The sequence below is a fragment of the Hippocampus bargibanti genome, linkage group LG15 (assembly GCF_051943395.1).
Source record: "Hippocampus bargibanti isolate YZ-2025 linkage group LG15, ASM5194339v1, whole genome shotgun sequence".
Classification (NCBI taxonomy): Eukaryota; Metazoa; Chordata; class Actinopteri; order Syngnathiformes; family Syngnathidae; genus Hippocampus; species Hippocampus bargibanti.
This window is the reverse complement of record NC_142748.1, coordinates 7,270,498-7,290,704: the sequence shown is the minus strand read 5'-3', so window position 1 is coordinate 7,290,704 and position 20,207 is coordinate 7,270,498. Positions and strand designations below refer to the sequence as shown.

The 20,207-nt window shown below is 45.2% G+C and overlaps 2 protein-coding genes across 4 annotated transcripts; one reads left to right on the top strand and one right to left on the bottom strand.

Moving 5' to 3' along the window:
• The first annotated feature begins 207 nt into the window (after positions 1 to 207).
• Positions 208 to 1,087, top strand: ndufaf8 (NADH:ubiquinone oxidoreductase complex assembly factor 8). The gene is made up of 3 exons (XM_089015720.1): positions 208 to 497; positions 726 to 836; positions 902 to 1,087. The coding sequence occupies exons 1-3, from the start codon at positions 417 to 419 to the stop codon at positions 920 to 922; spliced, it is 213 nt and encodes a 70-aa protein (XP_088871846.1). The 5' UTR covers positions 208 to 416; the 3' UTR covers positions 923 to 1,087.
• On the bottom strand, positions 858 to 12,368 carry slc38a10 (solute carrier family 38 member 10). Of its 3 annotated transcripts, none has more exons than XM_089015717.1 (18): positions 12,177 to 12,368; positions 11,785 to 12,030; positions 10,346 to 10,463; positions 10,133 to 10,178; positions 9,909 to 10,002; positions 9,675 to 9,818; positions 9,054 to 9,178; positions 6,876 to 6,978; positions 6,626 to 6,808; positions 6,373 to 6,484; positions 5,616 to 5,722; positions 5,378 to 5,531; positions 4,385 to 4,555; positions 3,895 to 4,317; positions 3,706 to 3,771; positions 3,330 to 3,350; positions 2,716 to 2,856; positions 858 to 2,626 (listed from the first exon to the last, which is right to left on the bottom strand). In XM_089015717.1, exons 2-18 carry the CDS (start codon positions 11,872 to 11,874, stop codon positions 1,557 to 1,559), a joined length of 3,168 nt encoding a protein of 1,055 aa, XP_088871843.1. In that variant the 5' UTR covers positions 11,875 to 12,030; positions 12,177 to 12,368; the 3' UTR covers positions 858 to 1,556. The 3 variants fall into 3 exon arrangements, with proteins under 3 accessions (XP_088871843.1, XP_088871844.1, XP_088871845.1); XM_089015718.1 differs by lacking the exon at positions 9,054 to 9,178 and adding an exon at positions 8,352 to 8,476; XM_089015719.1 differs by lacking the exon at positions 3,330 to 3,350.
• Positions 12,369 to 20,207: the final 7,839 nt, after the last annotated feature.

Below are 20,207 nucleotides of genomic sequence, written 5' to 3'. Positions count from 1 at the left end.
GACAGTCAGCCAATCAAGAAACTAGAACTAAAAAGAACAAATTTAATTGGCTGTTTAGGAAACGAAGCCAACCAATCCTGAAGCGAAAATTATGCATTCTTTTTTTTGTGGACGGAGCCAGCAAGCAACCAATCACATAACGTAAAACTGCCTTCGCTAATTGATTGACACAACAACGAACGAATAACAATGGATAATATTGCTGGTCTTTGATTACGCAACAATGTAATGGCGCTGTCCATACAGTTATAAAGTGGAACTCGGTTCAGTGATTTTTTTATTTTTCTCCACATTTAAGAGAAATGATTTACATTTCGAAAAATCCCGACGAGTCAGCAAACCTTCTGCAACCCACAGGTTCTTAATATTATCAAATTGACATCAAGTAATTGCAGTTTAGGTCAAAACACAGCGCCATGTCTGGGTCAAATGTTTGGCAGCGAAGCCGGGAGAAATTGAGACGTTTTCCAGAATTATTTGCACAATGTGCGGAAGAGGTAAGCATTGAAATACGTACATGCTAAATCCCAGTTAATTTTGAACGCATGTGAAAACCAGCCCAGAGTGGCGATATGACGTCACAGACGTCGTTTTAAAACCCGCAGAAAAGCCAATGACACAGAAAAGATCGGATAAATAAGTTTGCATTTGGTTATTTTGACCGATTTTATAAAAGAATATATATGACACATCTTGTGTGTGTGATCGTCCTGTTTGTAATTCAGGCAGCAGCTTATGGCAAATGTGTGGCAGCTACCACAACAAGCAGGCAGGAATTGAAGAAGGACCATTGTGCAAAAGAATTTGCTGCCCTGAAAACGTGTTTTGCAAATGCTGTAAGTAACTTGTGTCGGAAATTTTTCTGCAGGTCCTTTTTATTGATAACTGTCTCTTGTTACAGGCCAAGAAAAACTGCAAATAAGCCGGAAATCCCTACTTGCGTTTGAGGATGCTATTTGAGAAATCAACTGAGAGATAAACAATGCAGCGAATAACACAAACTGAAAAAGGACTGTCCATAGTGTGCCATGAATGGAAAAACTCACAACAATTTCTATGACAATGTAAATAAACTGAGTGGTGTGTACAGCCGTCTCACAGTTCTTCAGTGTTGATGTGATGATGATTGATCTCCGTGTTTACATGAAAGAGCGAATTGCACAATTGTGAGATATATATATATATAGAGACACCAACATCGCAAGATTTACAATATTTACACCTCAACGTTGGTGGGCGGGACGTAGGAAACAAAAATCGGGAGGCCCAAAAAAATAATACAAAATGACTCATGGTAGATATGACCCAAGATAGAATCTTATTTGCATAGATTTATGTACATTTAAACAACTTCATTATTTGTATTCCGCCCAACAAGACAATAAGTTAGTACGTAAAAAGTCTTTTGCTTACTTTGTACACTTTGAAAGTGACGCCGCAAGGCACCATTGTACCTCTGTGTAACAATTGTGAAGGCGAACGTCACATTCTCCTTTGTATCAATCCAGAGGCTGTCCAGGTTGACGCGTCAAAGAGAAAGTATGAGCGATGCCTGTTTATTTCATCTCCTCGTCCTCCAAAGTCTGCTTAATTTGCCGCGAGTGAACCATCGCCCCAGCTAGGAGCTTCTCCTCCAGGGCTACGTGCAGGTCGGGCCCCCCCAGCTCCAGCAGGGGCTCCAGCCCGTGCACGGCTTTGGGCACGGCGGGCAGGTCCCTGCGCCTCCGCTTTAGATCAAGCTCTGCCTTGTCGTCCCTGGAGTTCTCGTGAGAGCCCCGAGGGCGAGCTTGGGCTTTGACTGGTTCGTCTTCGCCATCCTCTCCCGGGTGCCCCCGAGCGGCAATTTCCTCTTTGAGGTCTCGTCCTCCTTTCTTCAAAGCTTCGCCGTCTTCGTTCGGTACCCCCTGCGCGGCATCGCCGGCGTTTTGGGCTTCTTTGGCTAAGCGCTCCTGCGCCTCCTTTTCTTTTTTCTCCATCAAAGCTTTGTCTGCTTTTTCAATGTCCTGCTGGCGTCTGTCTTCGGCGGCCTTCTCCTGTGCTAGTTTCTCCTTCAGCGCCTTTTCTTTCTCCAGCTTCTCTCTCTTTTCCCTCTCCAGTCGTTCCTTTTCCACCCGAACCTGCACTTCTTTCTCAATCTTCTCCCTCTCGAGCCGCTCCTGCTCTCTGGCCAGCTTTTCTTTGGCCTCCCTCTCTAGCTGCTCTTTTTCCAATCTTTCTCTTTCCTCCGCCGCCGCCTTTTCCTTCTTCTCCCCCTCAAGATTCTCCATCTTGGTTTGCGCCTGGATCTCCAGCTTCTGTTTTTCCTTATCCAGCTTGTCCTCCTCATCGCTGATTTGAGCTACATGCTCATTTTTCACTTCCGGCGGATGGACCGCGGGTGTTTGCCTTTTTAGGGGCACCCCTCTGGCCCCCAGTTCGCTCTGCTGATGGGACTCACCTGGGACTACCTTGGCTACCTCTTGTCCTTTGTCTTCACCCTGAGCTGGATTCGCCAGCGTGGCGCGAGGGTCCACAGCGACAACTTGCAGAGCCCCGACGGCTGCCGGATCTTCGGGCTGTTGCACATCCAAAGCTGGGCCTGAATCCCGGGGCTTCGCCGCTCCTCCGTCCGCGTCCTCCTGGAGGTCTGGAGGAAGAGGCGCATTTCATGGATGTAAACTTAAGTTGCACCATTTTAGAAATGTAAATATTCTTGTCTTTATCTGGTCCACCTACCGCCCGGCTGCTTCTGGTGGATTTCCTTGTGCTGCTCCTCGATGACTGCCAGGAGCTTCTCCTGTTGGTCAAGAAGTCTCTTCTGTTGCTCCTGCTGCTCCTTGATGACCTGCAGCAGCACCGCGTGATCCAGCTGGCCTTCTACATGGAGGCACGGGGATAACAAAATCATTAGTGGACTGGGGGAGACTGTTTAAGCCCTTAAATTAAAATGAGGGTCTCAATGGCGGAGGGAGACTGGGGAGGTGCTATGGACATACTGGACACTTTCTGAATGTAGCAATTTCATTTCATTTTATGAAAATAAAATACTGTAACAAGTCAAGATTGGTTTTTAAAACTGAGCCTTATTTTTGCATCGTTCAGAGAGTGTCCAGCAAGTGTACAAAGACTAAATTTGACAAGACGAATGCATGAGCTAACACGAATCAACTACAAGAACGCATTAAAGTAAGTGAGTTAACTAAGTTAAGACGGGTTGGTTACGGTACGTTTAGTAAATCATACGAGGTGCTACGTGATTACGATGAATACATCTGTGGACTCGGTTTGCCTTTTCGGAGAGATTTTAGTGACAGACGAGAGACGGTAGAGCAAAAAGGGGGATGTCATACCTGCAACCAGCTTTTTTATCACTGTGATCCGGCAGAGAAAGGAGAAAAGAGGGAAAGAGTCAAGAAGAGAGAGAGGGAAGGGGCAGAGGTCAACAACATAAGAAACATAAAATAAAGAAACAAAAATAGCAAAGCCTTGCATCCTGAAACGTTGGAAAGTCAAAGAAAGGCGCCCTTTTGGTCCATTCCGTGCAACAAGCAAGCCACGGGATCACAGCGATGATAAAAAGAAGTCGCGTGAGATTAAGAGTAGCGATTGGCAAATTTGCTGGCATCCTGGTGACACAAAAGATCCCTCAAAAATGCGCAAACTCATAATATTTAACAATAACTTGCTGTTAGTGATTACACACAAAAAAGTCAAGTTTCTTCTCACCGTCCATTTTCTCATCTCCAGCATCTTTGCTGTCCGCGGCTTGGGCGTCCTGAGCAGCAGATGGCGCTAAAATCATATCAAATGTCAAACCTGGATCAGGATTTTTATAACTTTGACATATCTATTAAAAAAATTGACGGGTTTGTCAATGATGTCTGCAAGCCACAAATCTAAATATTGATCACTCACATTTCCCAGCAGCCTCTGCGACTTTGTCCAATTTTCCTATTTGCTGCGCTGCAGGCACGTCGGCCTGCGTGTCCGGTTGGTCTTTCACAGCTTCAAGTCTTTCCGCTTCTTTTAGATGTCCGACATCTTGATTCTTCTCCGCCACCTTTTCAAGCACCTCATTGGAAAGTATGTGGCCTCCATCCAGGTCCACTTCCTCTTTCTTGACAACTACCACCGCCGGTTTCAGCGCATTTTCCGCACTGTCGTCTATTTTGGCGGCGTCCTGATCTCCGCCCTGCTCGACGTCACGTTTGCGCTCCTCCTCCACTAATTTCTTTTCCTCTTCTAACTCGGCATTGTTCTTTTTGGTGTCTATCTGGACCTCGTCGTGCGGGATAGGTGGTTCGTGGCGGTGGGCTTCTCCCTCCGGTACGGCGACGCCTGTGTGAGAGGGCAAGGTCCAATTTACAAGTGGGTCATGTTTCTGAACCGGGTTCAGTTTCCTCACCGGCGTCGGGGCGGTCCAATTGTACTTCTTCTTCCTTCTTTCTCTCCGGCAGTCCCTCTGGTTCTTTAATCTGGAGGGGTTCCTCCGGCTGCCTTTTGTCAGGTTGCAGCTCATCCACCGGCGGGAGGTCAGGTTGGCCGATGTCTCCTGGTTTCCCATTTGGAAGATTATCTGTGTGCAGAAAGATTTCAACACGGGGTCTGTGAGCTAACGTGTGTTAAAATATATTCAACAGGGCAATGCAGATGAATCAGTGACCTTGAATGAATTGTATTATTATTATTATTATTACATACGTATTATTGTTCCTTGAGCTTGATGTTAGCAATACGTCCAATAGGTGGCAGCCTTATCTAACAAAAATCAACACAGGCCCAAAAAGCAAAACCGCAAATTGCATCCATGGCCATAAGATGAAACCAAGGTCGATAAACGGGAAACAGGTAATGGACGCAAGAGCAAACGTGGGGAATGGAGCCAATAGTTGACTGCAAGTAAAATGATCTGGAAAGTGAACATATCAACGTTCAACTTTCTTTCTTTACCTGCAGTGGCTCTCGCTACCAAACTGATATGATGTTCCTCTGCTTGAGAGAGATCTTCAAGGCCTATTTGAGGCGCCTGGGGAGGTATTGGAAGAAGGTGGTGGGAAGACGGAATCTGCTGGTGGTGGTGGTGTTGGTGGGGGGTGTCAAGAGGAAATGAGCAAAAGGGGTGTCGAGAAAATTGCCTGAGTCTGAAGGGCATCATTCTTGCTCCATCAATGTCACCCAGCTCAGAGATGCTCAGAGATAATATCAAAGTCTTATCTTTTTGCCCTGCCTGTCTTCCTATCAGTCATTTTGTTGGGCATGGGATGAAAAAATAATATCGCTTTATCTCTTTTATTCATTTTTTATCCTTCCTACTGGACCCTTACTATGGAATCACATAAACGTGCAGGTCATGGTGACCAAAGTAAACGTCAACCTCATTAGTTTAACGCAGTGTTACCGTGTCGCTCAATGACGTCTGGTTGTTGAATGTTACTCTTGTCGGGTGCTGGAGGAGGGGGAGCTTGAATTTTGGCAGCGGGGCCCTGGGCCGAAATGGATAAAGTGGTGAAGGTGCTGATTAGAAGGATGCCCAGACCCACGCAAAGCACGAGCTGTTGGGAAAAACAAGAGACATGCTGTAAAGTTGTTGAAAAGGATCGTTTTGTCCCTTTTTTTACCACTCCTGACAATGGTACCTGAGCAATGATGCTACTTTTCTGGATCTTTCTGTAAATAAGCGCCGGGCATATGAAGCAGATGAGGCTTCCCATGGTGGCTCCAGTCAGACCCAAAATGGTTTCCACTACGGAGACAGAGCAGAGATTCAAGTTCACCAACCCCCCCTCTCAGCACCTCGTATCTGTCAACTTGAGTTGGCTGGATGTCAGATCCCCCCTCCCCGAAAACCATTGCTTATCCAGAGGACGGACACCACATTGTCTCCCTCTAGATTTAGTGGCTGTTCTCCCCGAGGTCCTTACCTCCCTTCTCCTCAGTCTATTAGTCTGATTAGATAGACAAAGAGCCAAGCGCGGTGCGTTTTTGTTTGCGCGGCCAACCGATCAAGGGTTTAACAATGCGGTGCTCATAAAAAGGACAAATGTAAGAAAACGCACTCGCTTCCAACTCTTGCACTATGTTCAGAGCTGTTAGTGGGACCAACCGTCAACCTGACGCAGTCAGCAATCGTGCAAGCGTGTGTATGTGGATCGGTTGCGTTTGGTCCAATGAAAGACTGCGGGAATAACAGCCCCCCAATCCCCCACAGCCCCCTGCCTACCCATCTGAAAGGAAATAAAAGTTAGAGCCCTGATTTAAGGACCGTGTTCCGCTGTGACAGTCACTGACTCATAAAGTCACATTCGCGCGGGTCGTTAAAATGTCTCCAGTGACTCTGCCCACACAAAGAAACACGTGCACTTTTCCAGACCCCCGCACGCACGCCGGCAGTACCGTTGGGGATGAGAATGCCTCCCAGCATGGTGCCAAACACGATGCCCAGGGTGATCATCTTGAAGCGCAGGGGAGGCATGTAGCCACCGGCTGCGAACGTGCCATCTTTTTGCTGCAAAGGAACAAAAAAAGGATGATAACGCTTAAAAAAACAAAACGGGGGTTGTTCCTCCATCGGCAAACAAAAGTCAGTTGTGTGGATATGGAAAAAAAATTGACTGAAATTGAGTCGGAAAAGAACTCCCAAGATCACCTGCTGCTCAAAGAGCATGGTGTTGATAGCCTGGCGGCACGGTAAGATCATCATGGGGAAGCCGACAGCCACGGACATCATGAAGCCCACCCGGATCACTTCGGTCACCAGGTTGGAGGGGAAGTTCATCAACACATTACCCGCGATGTTCTCCGTGAAACTGACATAGCCAAAAAAGCCCACCTGGAAGAAAAGAACGGCTTACTTGGATCGTTGTTCGGATGCGGCGTTTGAGGCGCGGTACGCTTACGGTAATGTAGAAGACGGTGACGACGTTGAGGGACGAAGTGAAGATGGTGCTCATGCGCTTGACCGACGGCTCGTCAAGGCTGTCGTAGGTCGGGAGGACTTGACTGCGGGAGGCAAAAAGTGAACAGCAGTGGAAAATTAGCACATTGAAAATCACATTAAGTCAGAAAATGTGTCTCGTGTATTTATAGTCTCGCATTTTGTCTTTTTTTCCGTTTCACTTTCATACGCTAGGAACTTTATGAGCGAAGACTGTCCTGCACTGTCTCAATGCCAAGGTTAAATGCCTTCTAGTATCCAAACCTTTAGCGAACAAAAAAACAAAAAACAAGGCCTCCCATTCCATCATCATGGCAACATTAAGTAATGATGTAACGGGGAGTAAACGCGGTTCACGAATGCAATCAAACCCCAATGTGCTGAGAGCTATTTAATCAGCTTGTGAATGCATCAATGTGTGTCTGCAGGAGGGCCGCAGTCCAGCGTGTTGATTAGTAGGTTTGGCTGCCATCTTAACGGCGCTCCTGCCTCGCCTCGGTCTTGTCAATGTGCCAAATGCATCATCCTGCCAAATATCACTCAGCGACGGCACTAGCGGGACCTGTCGCCTGGACAGACGAGCTAACAAACATATGAGGAGGCATCCTTCCCCTTTTAAGCGTGGCCGCACGTCAGTAGTTAATGAATTCGGCTGCTTATACAGTTCGCATTTGGTTTGTTTTGTCCTATTAGAGTGACTAAAGGCCCCCGATAAAGGGAAAATAAGCGTGTTGTGGATTTACACTGCAGGGATTAGTGTTAACAACCATGTGGAATTAAAAAAATAACAATAATACAATAAAATAATTTATTCTTGCATGGACTCATGGCGGACAATAAGGCACTCTGAATGAGCAAACGCCCAAATCTGACTTTTTCCACCTTTATTTTTCCCTCCTGGCATTTACACTTTCCTCGCCATGATGTGCCCACACTTATCGCGTACAACGAGGCGTTTTTATACCGCCACCTCAAACAACTTTTGTATTTTTAGGAACAAAGATACTTCCTCACTCACACACACAAACACACTGACACATTATCCGGAACCTGCTCACCCCCTCAAGTGCTGTACCTGTCTCCAATTTTGCATTCTAATTACTTTTTTAAAAATACCCAGAACAAGAGACTTAAGTGGAAGAGGACAAAGAAAAAGAAACAGCATGCAGATGGATGTGAGGGAAGAAAAATGGAAATCTTTTTTTTTTATTTAAAAAAGGTGATCTCAGAATTAGCATGCACATGGTCTTAATCCGCCATCTTTTTGTGCAATTATTATCAGATTCACCCCCCGTGTCCTCTATTGTGTCTTTCGTGAATCATGCCAAGATAAGGTGTGCCCATCCATCCGCCGTGGGGTTTACAGGGACCACTGTTTGTCAGTCACTGAGCTCGTGAGACGTTTACAGTCCGGTCCAGCGTCAAGAGGTGTACTTACGACTGACAGGCGAAGGCCATCCCACAGATGGGGAGACAGCGAAACACCCCCTCCCAGCGCACCACATTGACCTGCCCTAGCCACCAGCCACTGAGCAGCTTGTGTTTGAATGAAGACAGCACCATCTAAGGGGAAGGAGGAAGGGGGAAGGGGGATGTCACAGCGCAAACCAAAATCAAGACAGGTGGAGGAAGAGGGGAAAAAAAGGAAGGGCATGGGCGGCGGAGGATGGGGGAGAGCTCCTCCCATGCATGCGATGACTCATGAATGAAGAGAAAGAGAAGAAATGAGGACATGGATGCCTCATGCTGCACCTGCCAGAATGAAAAAAGATGCGCGCGAAAAGCATGGAGATAAAAAAAAAAATATATATAAAAAATGAAATAATACACTCAATATAAATGATGCAACTACATCCAGCCTAATCAAAAGGGGTCAAAAATATTGCCCTTGACTACAAACACCCTGACTGCTGTCCAAACACACACACACACACACACACACACACATACACACGTGATTTAAGGAGGAAAAAGCCGAATTTAAACAAGGTGTGAAATGAGGAGAAATGTTTCGTAACTATGGGAGAACTTTTTACGACGAGGTCATGAAGTTCAGGCTCCTTCACCCAATGCCTACTTCACTGCCCCTCCCGATGGTGTAAAATGCTTGGGGGGGGGGGGGTTTCAATGGTTTACTTACGGGTGACAGCAGAACGTGGTGGCGATAATGGGCAGGCACTGAATGACGCCCTTCAAGCGCCACAGGTGAACCCGCTCCAACCAGGAGCCTGAGACTATGCCGTAGCGCAGAGACGACAACACTATCTACAACATGAAGCAGCAGGGAAGAACGGCAGGAGAAAGTAAGGGTGTAAAAATGGGACAAGAGGGTTCAGGTAGTCAAAATGAAGGGGAAAACAGGACACAAAAGGTAAAAAGAAGGAAAGAGTGGGAGGGATAAGAAGCAGATTTGTGATTGTTAGAAGGGTCAGGGTTATACATGGACCAGGTTGGACCTGCGTCTAAAAAAAAAACAGCTGACACACATCGCAAAACGCTTTCCAGGTCACTGTCGTGCCTTTACCGCTTCAAGGGCACGACCTACAGAGTTGCTTTAAGATGGCAGTGGGAAAGTCTGCAGAAGCGGGAGTACATGTGAGGAGAAACGATCACACGGGCGTGTTATTACAATGGGCAGAAAATCATTACTGGACTCCAGAAGAAAAAAAAAGATCTTCCATTTTGTAGATCTGCTCTTATGGAATGAAAATTGTTTTTAACCAAAGGTGATTCTATCAATAAGGTTGGCGCCTGGGCTCACCGTGAACATGAAGAAAGTGTAGAACATGAGCGCCATGGCCGAAAAGGACTGAATAGAAGACATCATATTCCGCTGCAGACTCAGAGGAAGCACGATGAAGAGCGACACGGCGATCAGGAGCACCACACGAAAACTGCCCGTCACCTTTGGAAAAAGAAGACGGAACCGGGTAAGAAACTCAATTTGCGAGGCCTTCAATTCTGCTGCTGAGATGATGACTTAAAAATCCCAAACCTGTAAACCCAATAGCTGGGCAAAGAAATTGGAGCCCAAATCCGCAATGACCACATAGAACGCAATGCAGGTCCCCAACATTAAGCCGATCATACTGCAAGGACACAAAGCAAAGCGGCATGTGACATTAATGTGTCTACTAATGGCCATATTTATTTCTTTTAGGAAACATTGGATATGTTCAAAGTAACCAAACAACCAAACTATGCTACAAAAGTGTTTACCTGGTTTCCACCAGTGCTTTTCCTGCTTTACCGTAAGCGTGGAAGGCTGAAGAGACAAATATTAAGTTAGCATGTGGAGTTCGTATTCGAAGAAACTATTTTGTCTTGATATTTGCATCAGCAAAACAAACATTTTGAGCGCAAAAATATTACTTAAACACACCCAAAAATAAAAATGTCACTTGTGTACAATTTTCCCACATTACATCTCACCCAATCCAGCATAGGTTCTTCTTTTGGTATTGCTCGCCGTGTGAACAAGAAACATGCATGATTTGTGCGTCATCCAGGAGCAAAGGAACAACAGGAGAGTTCCCAGAATGATCCCACACTGAGGAAAAATACAAAAGGACATGCGTGCATCCATTTTGTAATAGTCTGTGCGTTACAAATGTAAACGGAATGATATAGCATGAGGTTAAGTACATTCATTTTGAGCACCAGTTAATAAAAAAAAATGCATGTCAATCTGCTGCTAGCATACAAGTGATCATATATATTTCATTTCTACTTCCATATCAGAGAACCTTACATTCAGCCCTGGTCTTTTTTGCCTCTTGCACTGAACTTCCTCCCTTCTCCTCATTGACTTCAAGTCACGCACAATTGAGCAGAAATGAGGCAGGAAATGAACAGCAAATGACGATCAGTAAGACATTTTGCTACAGGCGAGTCTCTGTGGAAGGCGAAATTTCATACCCGCGGCGGTGACATAACCCTAAATTGCACACGTGTGAAAGGAGTACTGCTGGTATTCACAGTGGATGATACAATGTTTGAGTTCAACAAAGATCTTAGTGTTGACAGTTTCAAGTTTGTCCTACCTTGGACAAATATACACGGCTATGCACAATTAAGCCCATGAAACACATTTGAGATAAAATAAGACATGCACTTTCCGTATTAGTGTGTTCCTTCCAGTTTTGGCCACAGCGGTATAATTGTTTGTCATAAGATTTATTTCTGTGCACTGTTACATTAACTGATAATCTTTGATGAAAGTAAACTTTTCAAACTAAACTTGATAAGTATTCCTGTCTCCTGTTTAATTTGACTCCCGACAAACTACTGTCAACAAAACGTTCTGCACCTTAGGCTATGTCATTGACTATTAATGTTTAAGACTTAGAAGCTACTACGGTAAGCATCATTAAATTTTTGAAACAAGACAATCACTGCAGTAAATATCCCAAGGGATATTTGTATGGTTAAATCTAGACACAAGCTTCATTTTCATAGGAACGGGTTTGCTAGGTGGTGAGATACTGATACTGATTTCATGGGTATTTTGAAGGACATTTCTTTCCAAGCAAGTGCAACATTTTAATTTAATTTTAGCATGTGGATATATTAAGAGAACGATAAAAGTGAGACATTTTTTGTTTTAAAGGAACAAGCATACCACTAAAGAACTACGATGTCAGAATAGGTATGTCTCAGTGGCAGGTATTTTTGTGCATTTTTCAAAAAAAAAAAATAAACTAAATAAAAACAAGGAATGAGCACAGGGGCAAAATACAGTAGGTGGCTAATTCTATTAAGATGTAATTGTTACTTCCATCCATAATTAATTTGCGATTAATTTTTAAAAAAGTGGCATAAACTGGCGTCCTTCGTGCACGATAAATACGAGCACGTCGCAGGTGACACACCTGTTTGAAGCAGAAAGGCATGGTGAGCACGCTCACGCCGACGATGCTGTTCACCACGTTCATGATGAGACCCCAGTTGGACGCCGTCATTGTAATACATGCAACTTCTTCTTTCCCCCCGGTCGGCGAATGTCAAATAACAACAATGCACGTAAGCTGAAGGGAAAAAATCGAAATGTATCCCTTGGCCACAGAGGGGTTCGTCTTTAGTTCCGGGGTGCCTCAATTCTCTCCAGTGACGTGGCGCTGTGGGGATAGTAAACGTTCGTCACAAACTTGACAAATGTAATATTTACCGTTTGAATAAATGAAAAAAAAAAACATAATATCGTGTGATTACACGTCACACAATGTTAAAGTTTATCGCAAGAGCGTAAAGATATGAACTTCACCGTTTAAAGGTTCATAATTCACCCAACGACGCGTCAGCCTGCTTGTTTAATCATGAATATCATCGTGTCTATTACGTCCATCGATTTACGTCTTCCTTTAAAAGCGTGGAATTAATAGTTTTAAAACAACTATTCGAAATATTAAATCAAATGCGCATTGACTGTTTACGACCGCCCCCTACTCGCTGTCGTAGCCGGAAGTAGCGATTGGAGTCAAGGAAGTAAACCAAGACAACAAAGCCGACGCCTTTGCCTTTTCATGAAATACTCGCACTCCCTCTAGCGTCAACTGAGTGTAATGACGTACAATTTGTTACCTTTTCGTTTGCACAAATATAGTTGCACTACTTTTATCTGATACCACAATTATGGCCAATAGGCCGTAATAATGAATCAGCGATTCCCAAACTGAGAACTTTGGATTTTGTTTCCCTGTACTCATGACGTGTCACGACAATAAAATTCAATTAATCCACTCATTTGTTTCCCAACCTTTCCAGCCTTTCATCTCTTCATCGGATAAATTGAGATGCCGATGCCAGGTTTCAAATGTCTTGGTTGAGAGCAGTTGACAGCAAATAGTGTTGCTGAAAAATCTCCCAGATGGTTTTATTTAACTTACTGCCTGTGGACCACAGCCGTCATCAAGTATTTCTAGCGTTTATGTTTTTCATCTTTGTTGCCTGAAATGTAGACCAGAGCGTGAAAACTGCCATGATACGAACAACGGCCAAAGCTATTTTTTTTCAGTTCTATATTCAGTCCATTTGAGTGCATTTTTAATATTTTAACTTGTGTTGCTATATTTACAGGCGGGCCTCCATCTACAATGTTCCCAGCGTTCGAGGTTACCAAGTTATGCGATGAATTCGGGAACTTCCAGCGTGAAAGCCAACAAGTAGGAAAGGTAAGGAATGTTCTCTTTTTGTTTCACGTAATTATGAATTCAGGACTTGTGTACAAAATCACCTCTTGTCGGGGGTCAAAGGAAGGGAACATTCATGTCATCAAACCAAGGAGCTCTTGTAAGTCATAAAGTGCAGCCGACTTCCTCTTTACACTGATTGTCTTTGTAATCATAGCAACACTAATATATCTATGTATATAAGCAGATCCTGTTTTTCCAGCCTTCTGGTTCCGGTCAGGAAAGGGAAACAAGGGGGGATGCCGAGGCTAAAGGTGTGAGGGTAAACAAAAAAAAAAAAAACTAAAACACCCTCATCGGGAAAAAAAAACATTCAACTCCAGTACCTTAATGTAACTTGTGACGTTTTATTCCTGCTGTCTGCCTGCTGCCCTCTCAGATAGAACACTATTGTGTTGTTTGACCAGGAAATGGAAGAAAGACTCTCAGGGTAGTGGGAGGGAGGGGGAACCCAGAGCATTTTGCCGAGAAGGGTTGCACTGTATCTCCAAGGATCAAGGTTATTCAAAGGCTGCGATGTGATGGTTAGGGAGGCAGCTGGGGGATGAATGGAAGTGGATGTCAGATGGATTTTTTTTAGCAAGGAGCAGGGGAGTGGGGGACGCACGCCATTGTTTTCAACTTAAAGGGCGCGTTTACAATTAAAACCACATCCGAGAAAAATAACCAATCAAAGATAGACTGTGAGATGTCAATCATTTTCCCCTGCAGCCCTTGTGCTGACCTGTTACCTTGTGCTTTGGAAGCTTTCCAAAATCTAGAGCAAATAAGATATACAGGTACGTAAAAAAAGGTCATTTGCAACGACTGTACATAGGACTAGAAAAAAGTATTTTTTTTCTAGGCATGAAAGAGTACAAACTGATTAGGTGCGTCAATTACACATTCCGTTAGCATTGTGTGTGCACGGAAGTGACAATTTGACATCTAGAAATCAAGTGTGTGTTTAAGAGTCAGTGACTGTGAAAGTTATTTTTCATTTCATAAAAAAATCATGCACAATTGCTATATGGAACGGATTAATGGCATGATCATTTGTCTCAATGGGGACTGATGTTTTGTGATAGTTTTGAGTGTGTAAAAAGTGGTCAAAACAACAACAATATTTTACAATGAAAATGTCATGTTCGAAGAATACAAACTCTTATCAGCGTGTCTGTGCGTGTGTCTAAGTGTGCATATGTGTATGATCAGAGAGGTTAAGACAGGAAAGCCCTGCTCCTTTTTGCACCAGTGACCCCCTCCAAATCAATGTGACAGACCAGTTGATTGGCTGGAAGGTCCTGTCTTTCTGCACCTAATCCCTCAAGGTAGACCCTCGGCCAGGCCTGCTGCGTTTAAGTGTGCGCGTGCGCGTGCACGTGGGTCTTCCTGCACCTAATCCTTCAGGGCAGAGCGCAAGCCACGGGGTTGGGGGGCATTCGCGCTGGACTCTGTGTGTGTATGTGTGAATACTTTAGTTGTTTTTTTTTGTCCTGGTAGTCCAATTAACAGTGCGGCGTGGCGGTTTATATTCCAAAGAGTCACTCATGTGTTGGGAAGTAGTCGTCGGGTTATCGGAAGCGGGGCGAGGGGGCACATTTAAGGCCAGATTCAGTCGGATAACCCACTTTGGATGAAATTAGACGCAGGCATCTGGATTTGACCTAGGGGTCCTTTGCCGTGACCCCAAAGTGACCAAGGGGGGTCACGGGGCACAAAGCAGAGCGGCGACCCCGCACAGGTCAAGCATGCGGGCGGCTGAAAGGACGCCTTTGTGGTGCCTGGCATGCTCTGGATTTCCCATGAGCGCCAAAGGGGGGACTACGTCTGACCAGGAAAAGAGAGGCGGTGAGATGAGGTGCGTGCATGTGTGTGCGGTGTCGTTGATTTTTGTTTGGATTTCAAGTTGCTTGATGTTTGATTAGCCCTGGCGAGATGCATACCTGTCAACTGGCCGTGTTTTGTATGATTTTTGCACATTTTTTTTGGATGTGTGCGTCATACAAGAAAGTTTGTACGGGAAACACAAAAAATGTTCAATATCATTAAGAGATTTTTTCCATTCCGTTTTCGGCATTAAATATTAACAGGAATGTTAATGATAACAAATATTGCTACTCGTAAAAAGCAAAGTCGACCAGTACGTGCAAAAAGTCTCGAGGAGAAACAAAAGTTCCAAGAAGACAAGTTCCGGTCAAGTGGAATTTTATTTTGAAATCAGTTACATAAAAAAAGACCTTTTTTTTAACCGTTATATCATTCATATTTTTTTACAACATTATACATCGTAAAAACACAAATTCAAATATTTTTTGGGGAATTTGTCCACAGCAAAATGCGCCACAATGCTTTACAATAAAGAACATACTTGATTATTGCTAGAAATATCTTGTAACTTATTAAAAGTATTCATGTTGACATGTGAAATTTTGTTCATAAAATGGCGCACTGAAATACTACTCACATGTATGTGTTTTTTTCTCGGTAAGTAAGAAAAAAATGGAGCCGTTAGTAAGGTCACAGTGTCTTGCAGGTTGACAGGTGTAAAGACGCCGTGATTTTTGCTACCTTCCATTGGGGTGCGTTTGATTTCTCTGTTTGACTTTGACTGATGAAAACATTGCCACTCTAATTCACATTTTATTCCCATCCAAATAATCAAAAAACGCCTTCATGGTGGAGGGATGGGAAAAAAGAGGCCAAAACAAGGCCAGATTTGGTCTTTCATACTAATTCCAATCCTGATCCCGGCGCATCTAGAAACCTTAATTCTAGCGTGTGTTTGTTTGAGCGCGCGCATCAATCAGCCTGAGAGATCGGAGGTCCGCCTGCGGTCGCCGCTTGTGTACATCTGTTAGCGGCTCCTTAATGAGCGAGCGCGAGCCGCCTCCAGTGCTTGTGTGTGGCCTTCAGCGAGGCAAAGAGGAGCCCTCTGCTCCAGTAATCACATTTAATTACACACCAGCATTAGACGGCCCGTGAATGGGTGTTTTTTAGGCAAGGCTCTCACGCTGGAATTGGCCACATCCCATCGAACATTGCCCACCTTTGTCCCCCCTGGTCGTCCCCCTCTGTCTTCTATTAAGACTTTGTCATTTGACCATCGGCAGAGCACTACAGTCGAGCACTAACGACGAATGCTAAGCATTAGGAACGGCGAGGTAAAGAGGACAATAGGCGTTTTCTCGGCCGGCCGGCGTGTGGCGGTCTCATTAATGAGGCCAGTGGACCACACGTTAGCAAATGGCTCCTCCTGTTCGGAATAAAGGCCCAAAGAAAGAATGACGTACGTCTACTTGGGTATGATTTAAGCTTAAAGAAAATGCTGAGAGGCCAAGTGTGTTCTGGTCATCTCCAAGGGTAGGTTGAGGGGGGCGGGGGGGTAGGTGGTCTTACTGTGAAATCCATTTTTCAAGCGGAGCGAGTTGAAGCTGACGCGTGGAGAGAAAGATGCAAAGTCGCCATCTGCACGCCGAGCAGCGTTTACGCGTTAATATCGCCATCTATCACCGTGTTTAAGGGTGAAATTATGCTATAGCCCCACCCCTAATCCCGAAAGCAGCACTTTTTTAGGTCAACACATGTAAACAGCAAACACTCTAATGCACAGGTGTCAAAGTCAAGGCCCAGGGGCCAAATCTGGCCCGCTATGTCATTTTATTCGGCCCGTGAAAGCAAATGAAACTTGTGAAATTACGTCGGAAAACAAACCCTTCAGAATAAAAGAAAAAATGCCAAATGACTCCGAGATTTTGGACATGGCTGTTGCTTGATTGCTTACCAGCGCTGATGTCACCCAATGACAACACAATATTCCATAATTTAGAGTGATGTGGATTGACTGTGCATCTTCTCGCCCCCGCCCAGCATCCCCTTCTGTCTTATCACGTGGGTTATCATTATTATATAACTCTATTTTGCGGATTTTCGGCTATGGCGGGTGGTCCTGGTCCCCATTTATAGTGAAACACAAGTAATGACGGTATATGTACATACATTTAGGATTTTTTACTAATTTACCCCATCTTTCCTCCAACCTCCCTCCTATTTCGTCTCACACCCACACGCAAACACACACACACACACACACACACACACACACACACACACGCAGTCTCAAACTGACCATAAATCCAGTTTGTTTTTAAAAGGCCAGCCTCATAAAGAGAAGAGGTGACAGAGCAGCACTGACGGGTCAATATCGGCCCTTTGGCTACAACGCGCACATAAACGTCCTCCCATACGAGCTGCATGACCCCGTACTCCGTAGGTACACACGCAGGTATGTCGAATGTCGAATTTGCATGAGAACGTACTCTTTTATATGTATACACACACACATGTTAACGGGAGCGGTGTGCTGTGAATGGTATGTTTGAGTGGAACAGAATGACTGCGGGAATTCATGCTGCCTTTCCTCTATTAAATCGACTCTTAAGGCTTTCTGTGTACGGCAGTGCTGACGTTTCAGCCCACTGTGATGATCTACAGCCTGTAAATGTGTGTGTGTGTGTGTGTGTGTGTGTGTGTGTGTGTGTGTGTGTGTGAAGTCTACCTGTTGCCTGGGATCTATAGCTCTGGGGAAGGATTTTATAGAGCACATACGAACATTTGCACCCATTTGCCCACGTTTTATATCAGCGGGTTTCAACTGTGTCCGGGTGGGAGTGCAGCTGCATGCTCCGTAGCGTCCTCGTTTTAGTAGCGTTTCGGTTTTACAGAATTACAATACATTGACTTCATTCGGTGTGTGTGTGTGTGAAAGAAGCAAGACTGATGATGATGAGCATCTGACAGTTCCCGCCAGAGACGAACAGCCTACCGAGGTGGCTCTGTGTGTGTTTTTCTTTTTCCACATCTTTGCCCAAGCGTTCCAAAAAAATTGAGAAAGCATTTCCACATTTTGGTAATGGGCCTTGTGAGACTCCACGACACTCACTCGGTCGTCGGCGGACCTTTCAGCATTCCTCCCGTTTCTTTTTCCTTCTCCCCTGTGCAAGATATACTATCCTTAACCCCCCCCCCCCCCCCTTCTCCACTTTTCACATGCCTTCCCCGCCTCTACTTGTTCTCCCTTCCTCTTCCTTTCTTCTGTTCTCATCGAAATTCAGTCCTCGCCGTGGACACCATTGATCTCGCCTTCCCGCATGTTTGAGAGCCGCTGGGCGGCAGAAGTGGACTGGGGGGGGGGGGGGGGTTCGGGGCGCAAAAACGGCGAGAAGTGGGGCGGAGAGAAGAAGAGGGCCTTGAATAGCGGCGAAGAGAAGAAAAGACACGGGCTCTCCTCGTGATCACGTCTTCCGCCTCTCTTTTGGAGACACAAGAGACACAAGCTATTTAGTGGGCCCACACAGAACGGCCACTTTATTTACTCTGCTCCTTTCAGCTTGTGCCAAGCTGTCGGCCAAAAACAGTAAAATGAGCTGTTGGACAAAGTGCTAAGCGCCCACCTTGTCAGTACGCTGTATGTTATTTACTAGATGATATGACGGCCAAATATTTCCAACCCTGGTTTATGACAATGGTGATAAAGGTACTCTGGATTTTGTACTTGAGTAGACGTACGCATGCATGGGGGAAAAAATAGAAGGGCTGGTTCAACCCCTGTACAAGTAAAAATAATAATAATAAACTGAAAACAGGTAAGCAATAATATAATATATGTATATACATGCTAGTATGCGCATTCTCTTCAACATGTGGGCACATTTAAACATGACCCCCCTCAGGCCCCACACATTGGTCCACTCTCCGCATGGAAAGCTGCGCCAACCTCAGAAAAGGTCAGCGGGCCTACCCGGGTTGTCCCGAGGCCAGGCTGGCGACCTGGCAGTCGCCCTACAATGCCCCCCCCCCCCTCCCCATCTCCGCCGACTCCCCCTGCTGACCTTTAAGGAGACTCTCATTGCTACCAGACCTCTGACAGACTATGCAGACCCTTTGGAAAAATCACCAGGGAATGTATTTAGGGGAGGGGGGGGGGGGTGTACGAAACACCCTGCGGCGTTTGTTATTGAAGAATCGTTTTGTATTTTTATCCAAATAGACTTTTGTAAGAAATCTGCTGACTTTTACACAGACCCGCCCACCCCGATTTTTACTTTGAATTGTTATAAAGAACCAATGAAAATTACTTCATAAAATACATTAATAATGCCAAGAATGGTCCATAAAATCAATACAACAAGTACTACATAATTCTGGATAATGCTAAAGCTCCATATGTTTGATTCAAGAATGGAAAAAGGGCAGTTTTTGGCCCAGGGGTTGTAGTTTTACCACGAGGGGTTCACATCTGGAATGGATTTGTACAGTGAAATGATAGCCAACAATAACGTCAACATTGAAAACTCATGTCGACGTCGCTGCGAGTGACCTTAAACAACATAACGGCCGCAGCGAGTGTGTATCATTATCGTGGTATTCATGCATGGCTAAGACATGACAAATTCAAAATTCCCACAGGTGTTCCCTATTTGCGGTGACCACGGCAACCACCCCCTTCCATTTTAACCCCTTTCCAAAGTGTAATCAAAAAGACTGGAGGATTTGACCTCGGCCACCGCCACTTTTCCGTAGCCGGTTGTGGTTCAACACGAGGCCAGCAGGGGAGGCTGTCGTTCACATTTTTTTCCTCTATGCTTGTCAAACCACAACGTGAGACCAGCTGATCTCACGGGTCAAAGGTCGACACCTGGGTGTTCCAGTCGAGCTCACCCGGGGAACCCGCGACGGCGCAGGTGTGGAGTCGTTGCGCGCGAGCGTACGGCAACTCTCAGGATGTGACTCCTCGCTTGTCCTCCCCTTCCGACCTTTGACCTCTTCTCCTCTGTCAAGTTGTTGCATATTCGGTAGTTGCCATGGCGGCGGCGGTTTGTTTGAAGCTGTCGTTGGATCATCCGTTATGTCACCTGACCCCATGCTGAACCCGTGAGCCCACTCACGCAATTTGGCGTGATAGCGTTTAAAACAAAGGCCTTGTTTAATAAAAAATAAATAAAAAATAAAAGAGGGAGGGGCCGATGGGCTCAGCTGCGGCCGAGCTTCGCCTCTTTTCAATTTTATGAGGATGGCCGGGTCGAAAAATAAGTGGTTGGCTTTTGACATGTATGACAGGACATGAG